Here is a 6491-nt window from a genome sequence, read left to right as displayed (position 1 = left end):
GCCAGTCCGCATTGAGCGCGAAAGCGTACGTGTAGGCGTGTGATGGCACGTCACAAGCACAACCTGGATACCGGTTCTGCGAGTGGGTTTTCAGCTGGCTGTGGATGGGTTCCATCGCTCATGGTCCTTACCTCAAGCCAAGTGCCACCAATATCGCCATTCTTTTCGTATATCACGTGTTCCACATTTTTGCAGTGTTTTGCCAACAGATAAGCCATGAGGATCCCGCTCACGCCAGCACCGATCGTCAATACCTTGACTTTGCGGTGCTGAGGATCATTGAGGACATAGTCTGGTATCGTGTAGCCATCTTTGCTATGGCCAAGTCGATAACCATACTTGCCTCCGGGGTCATTGTCGTCGATTTGGCCATTCGCGGTAGCATCAGCACCATTGACCTCGTTGCCGGCCTTGTTGATGTCGAAAACCATGATTATAACTCGACAAATTGAAGGTGGAGAAAAGGCATTGCAATATGGACAGATGAAGGTGACGAAAATTAAACACGACAAGAAAGTGAAATGAGCAGACTTGATCGGGCCCGGCATTTTCGGTTGTGCCGCTTGCGGACGGTATCGGCACAGCAAAGAATGTCAGTCAACTCAGGAATACTGCTCACGAACGAGTCAGCACGGCTGGTCGTCCGTGTCGTGGAGGCACCCCCGACTCTTGATTCCCTCTGGAAAGGAGAGAATAAGTTGCCATGCTAGGACTGACGACCAGACTTCTATCCCCATCTTCTGACCATCCCCTGCCTACGGGTTTTGATCTTCTTATCCTCAGGGAGCGACCTGAGGTATAGAACGGCACGTAAGTTGGGAACGTCACCAGTGGCTGAGCTGCATGAGTCTGAAGGCTGTTGCATCGGTTTTGGCTAGTACATTGTTTTTGACTATATTTTCTTAAGCGATACATCATGCTGCAGCGCCGCCATCTACAGGCACAATGGCACCCGTTATAAAGGATGCTTCGTCACTCAGGAGGAATACAATCAGATTGGCAACTTCCTGCGCTTGACCTTTCCTCTGCAACGGCAAACTCGAATATGTGTTGGTGGTCTGACTGGAAGTAGAAGAGGGCGCTCCGGCGAGTAAACTGTCGAGCATGGGTGTTTCAATGGGACCCCTGGCAGATAGGTCAGCGTCATAGTGAAACGAGAGAAGAAAACAAGCTCACGGGGCGATAGCATTGACCCTGATGCCCTTAGCTCCGACCTCCTTGGCTACCGTTTTGGTCAATCCAACTATACCATGCTTGGAGCAAACGTATGCTCCCAAACCCGGTCTACCGGAGATACCCGATAAGGACGACGCGTTGACGATACTCGCTCCCTTCGTCATGACGCGAATTTATGCTCTTACGCAATACATGAGACCGGTCAGATTGATGGCAATCATCTTGTCCCATGTCTCATTCTTCAAGTCTGCAATATTGGTAAATCCAAGCTCGATGCCCGCAATGTTTGCAGCGGCATCCAGGCCGCCGAACTGTTTCACCGTTGATGCAATCCAGTTGTCCACTGCATCACTACTTGAAACATCCACTTTCGTTCCCACCACTTCAACACCTTGACTCTGGAGTTCACTGACAACCTTTTTCAAGGCGTCTTCTTGGAGATCTGCCAATGCCAGTCTCGCCCCTCTTTCGGCGAGCAGTTTTGTGACGGCAAGGGCGATGCCAGATGCGGCGCCAGTAACAGCAACGGTTTTCCCCTTCAGTGACATCATCCGAGCGGGCGCACTGTGGTGATTAGACTGCAGACAGAACTATCCTCTTGAGACCAAGTCTGCTAATTATACAGGATGGTTGAAGACGGACCGATACCGACTAGTTCGGCTACACAAGGATCGCCTGCCGAAGCGGAATTTTTGAACCGTGATCGCTAACTCCGCAGTAGAGTACGTAGCCAATAACAATCCATCATGGTTGGCATTTATTCCTAGATTATGTAACGCTCTGTGGACTGGACCGTGAAGCAGGCCAAAAAGGCATCCTATTCATTTCATTGAAAACCGATTGGAGGAAAGTTTCATCCAACCACATGAACTAAGCAATTATACACCCGGGCCATCGTTTCTGTGATTGATACCAAAAGATCCGGAGTTGTTACGGTGGCCCCAACATCACTTGCACGAGGGAATAATGGAAGTTCTCGATTCTTGAGGCTGTGCCGAAGAAACTGTGCAGGAGTAGATTTTCGGGATCGATGGCGATATGAACGATGTCCAACCTGGAAGCTGCTTGAAGCAATTACCCTCTGATAGCCGAGGGCGAGAGATAATGGTGCTATCTCCTGGGAGCTCAATACTACTAAAGGGATGGACCGCTTCGCAAAGGACGGGCTGCGTTCCTACGTCACGTAACTCGCCGACTTTACACCCATCAGAATATTGTGTCAGCTAGGACCAGAGAGGAAAGAATTGAGGCTCGCTGCAAGAGATAAATGGAGCTCGCTCTAGCCGGCAATGAAATAGCCGTTAATCTGGCTAATCACCATCTACTAATCACGTGATGCCAGCCTTGTTGCCCCACGTGTACGTTGTGGAAAGCAATTCAGCTCTGGTCGACTGCTTCGCGTCATGCTTCTCCAGGGCGGAAATCACTCATCTTAGGAGAGTGCTGTATATCGACGTGATGCGTAGCCTAGAAGACGGCAAGAGCATTTGGGGGTGATCCAACACCTCCCTTCACGTTCAGCGGTGCGCTTGTCACGAAAAATGTCCAGCGCCCCAGGGCTTTGCACTTTTCTGCCAGACGTTCCAGGTCCCATAACTCTCCTATAGGCATTCCCCACCATACCAAACAGTAGTCGTGCAGGGCTCCCCAGAGTCAGTCAGACCTCTCAAGATCCCATTTCCACTTACCATATTCTTTCGCAAATGGCTGGGCTTCAAACGCCACTGCATCTCCTGTCACAGCTGCAAGGTGGTTATTCCACAGCCACTGGACCATCTCCTCTGAAGCTTCTACCCCGATCGTATGGGACGATCTCATCAGGGAGTTCTTTGCGCCGTTATTTTTGCACTCATTATAGGCTTGTATAAGCCCTGTACGGACCATCAGGATGTCGCCTCTCTTGAGCACAACGTTCTCCTCCGTTAGGATCTGCTTGATCACATCGAGAGTAATGACTTGTCTGGTGGCAGGGTTGACCTCTACTCCATTTAGTGCGGCCCAAGATGCAAAATCAACGAGCACGCCACGGCCGATGATGCCACCTCGCTCGCTCCAGTCTCTGTTGTCAGCCAATCTTCCAAGCCTGGCATGATTGTAACGTACAATGAATGCTTGCGTCGTCGCTTGCTATTATTTCATCATGCTTCCAGCCGTTGTAGTGCTGCCGAGAAGAAGCATGAGCCCAGTGCCCTTGATAATCAGTCGCACGCCAGAAATGGTCACCTGGTTAGTGACTCACTCAAGCCATCCCATTGCGAACTGGACTGCGTATTGAACGATAAAACGTCGTCAAAACAACAAATTGGCATGTTGTACTCCTTGCCGACGTTTTTGATAGTATGCTGGAACTTCTCTCGATAAAAGGGCTGAGGAGGGTTTTCAAGGCCCCAACTGGTGGGACATCAGAATGCGCGGGGCAATTTTGCTCGCAGTAGGAGCAAACTTACTTCAGAGCAACACTCTCACCTCTCTTGATCTCTGTCGACGCGTCGAGCACTATCTCTGGAGTCAAAAGATTGAGCGTGCCCACTTGATCTTTCACTCCATTCTTGTCAAAGAGCCCCTGAATCCGGAATCAGCATCAACAAATCATTCATAGCTCAGAGACAATCACCCATGCACAGCCTCTTGGCGCCCCAGGAATGGGTGGGAGCTGATCGAATTTGGGTATAGAATTATGAGCCATTGTGTCCTACTCCTTGATCCTTGATGCCTGATGTTGGAAATCTTATTCGACCCTAACGCGCAAGGCTTGAAATACTCTCTCAGGAGTATGAAGGATAGTGGTCCCTACCTTATTGCCAAGATAATTTCCAAAGCCCAATGAGCGGCCTGCCCGGATTCTGCCTTGGGAGGTGATGTCTTCGGCAAACCTTTGCCGGCACAGGCGCGCAGGACAATGCACGGAACGACGTCCGCGACTCACAAAGTTGTGTGATGATCTACACCCCACTGGATGCTCCCACGGGCTCGGAAAAAGCAAGCCGCAGCAAGAGGCAAAAAAGGAAACCATTAATCGTCAACAAACTATTAGATATTGTTGACGGTTACAGCAACTTCACTGTCTTGATCCTTCACCATCCCTGAACATTCCAGCACTCGATAACTTTCCTATCAGGAGAAGATGGCGGTCCAGAGCAAGATCAATATAAAACCCCTTCATCCGACCTTTGCAGCCGAGGTTTCAGGCATCGACTTCACCAAGCCTGTTCCACCAGAGATCATCGAGCAGGTTCAAGCAGCAATCGACGAGTATGGCGTGCTGGTCTTTCGCAAGGCCAACCTAGACGATGACGCGCATGTTGCCTTTTCGTCACAATTCGGCGAACTTGAGCCAACCCCAGCTGCCAGCCTAGGAGTCAAGACAAGACTTCCAAGCCCTTATGTGGGAGATTTGGCCAACGTCGACCATAATGGCAACCTGAAGCTATACGAAGACCAGCTGTCTCGCCTCTTTGCCAAAGGAAATGAGACGTGGCACGCAGACATGCAATACCATCCAAGACGTTGCAAGTATTCCACATTGCGCGCAGTAAAGCTCCCACCCAGAGGCACCGGGGGCGAAACCCAATACTCGGACTCTCGAGCAGCTTATGACGACCTCAGCCCGGAAATGAAAAAGAAGCTCGACGGCTTGGTCGCTTACTGTTCACTTCTTCACAATAGAAGAGTGGCAGCGCCGGAACTTTACAAGGGCGTTGATGTCATGGACTGGCCCAATGCCAAATGGAAGCTGGTCTACCCACAAGGGCGCACAGGACGCATGAATTTATACGTCACGAGCTACATGCACAAGATTGAGGGGATGTCACAGGAAGAAAGTGACGAGCTGCTCGCAGAGCTCAGAAAACACGCCGCCCAGGAGAAATATGTGCACACGGTGTACTGGGAAGATGACGGCGATATGGTAATGTGGGACAACATAGCCGTCCTGCACAGAGCGACAGATGGATCGGGATACATCGGCAAACACATCCGAGATGTTCGGCGTACGAGTGCATTTGACAGTGGTCCAGATGCCTGGGGCGAGAACGACCCAAGGAATCCCTGGATCATCAAATTACCCAAAGACCCATTCGCCGCCCCGGCGGCCGCGTGAGTCCGACAAATGGACCGACCGATCTTCCATAGCTTTTACTCAAAAATATATTGATAGTTTGTACTCCGCACACTGAGCGTCCGGAAGCCTCACATTCAATGCTCGCGACTAGGTTTCAGGGAAGATTTGTTACCCTGGTGGAACTGAGCTATAGGTCTCAACCCATTGGCTCTCTGAAGAACTCGTGCGTCCTTGGGCTGCTTCGGCCACGTTCAGACGACTGACCTGGGATCTTCGATGAGGACAAACACATATAGAGTACCTAAACTACTGACATGAAAATAGAAAGCAATATTTTCCTTCGAATCTCCATCCACCACCTTTGCTGGCTGACAGGGTATCTGAGCTTGATCATGGAGGTTGCCGAATCAAACCTCCTTACCGGCAAAAAAAGGGCTTTTCGGCGTGGAAGATCTGCCACTCTGGTGGCTATGGTGTAACTGACATAGACACCAAACGCTGAAATTCACGACTCCCTCGGGCTCCGGTAGCGCTTCACCACCAATCCCCGGCTTTGAGATATAGGAAGCTAACAATTTGAGGTCTAGACCTGCCAGACCCACCAGCTCCAGGTCTCGACGCGGGGGAAGCGTCGGTTAGCATTGTCTCTCCACGGGGAACACAGCCGAAAGCTGCACATGGCTGGGCGCTACAAAACCCCATATCGTCTTACTTTTCATGCACGATCACATTCGATTTCTCCTCCGTGACCCGTGGCCCATCACTCTGCTGGTCAATTTTTGGTTCCAAATCGGATTCTTGAAGAGATAAGAATGGCTACATCAACAGACGGAAAAGCGAACGAGGTGATGTTGGAGAAAACACCACCGGTACCTGGCCATGCCGGTGTAGTGAGACCAGAAGAACCTGCCCCAGCAGAGTACATCAACGGTGTACCTTACTGGCGCACCCCTCTCTTCCTGGGCTCCTTTTGGGCCATTGGGTTTGGCGTGTTGGCTTGCTATGCCGGGTTTGCCATGCCTGCCAACACTTTGGCTCTCATCGATGCCGATATCGGTGAGTCTCGATGTCTTTTCCCTGCCTGTCGTGGCTAACCGTGAGACAAGGTCCCAGTGCTAATATCAACTGGGTCGCTCTTGTGTGGACTTTGACCGTTGCTGTTGGCTACACACTCGTCGGTAGACTCAGTGATATTTTTGGCCGACGATACTTCTTCATTGGCGGTGCTACCCTGGGCCTCATTGGGAGCATTGTA

The 6491-nt window shown here is 50.9% G+C and overlaps 1 protein-coding gene across 1 annotated transcript; it reads right to left on the bottom strand.

The window, feature by feature from the left end:
• Nucleotides 1-914: 914 nt before the first annotated feature.
• On the bottom strand, nt 915-1724 carry PV06_08218 (uncharacterized protein; the record flags this gene model as incomplete). Its single annotated transcript, XM_016409529.1, has 3 exons — nt 915-1125; nt 1177-1217; nt 1362-1724. The coding sequence occupies 3 exons, from the start codon at nt 1722-1724 to the stop codon at nt 915-917; spliced, it is 615 nt and encodes a 204-aa protein (XP_016259837.1).
• Between the last annotated feature and the right edge of the window lie 4767 nt (nt 1725-6491).

This window comes from Exophiala oligosperma, assembly GCF_000835515.1.
Source record: "Exophiala oligosperma strain CBS 72588 unplaced genomic scaffold supercont1.8, whole genome shotgun sequence".
Taxonomy (NCBI): Eukaryota; Fungi; Ascomycota; class Eurotiomycetes; order Chaetothyriales; family Herpotrichiellaceae; genus Exophiala; species Exophiala oligosperma.
This window is presented reverse-complemented; position numbering and strand designations above follow the sequence as displayed.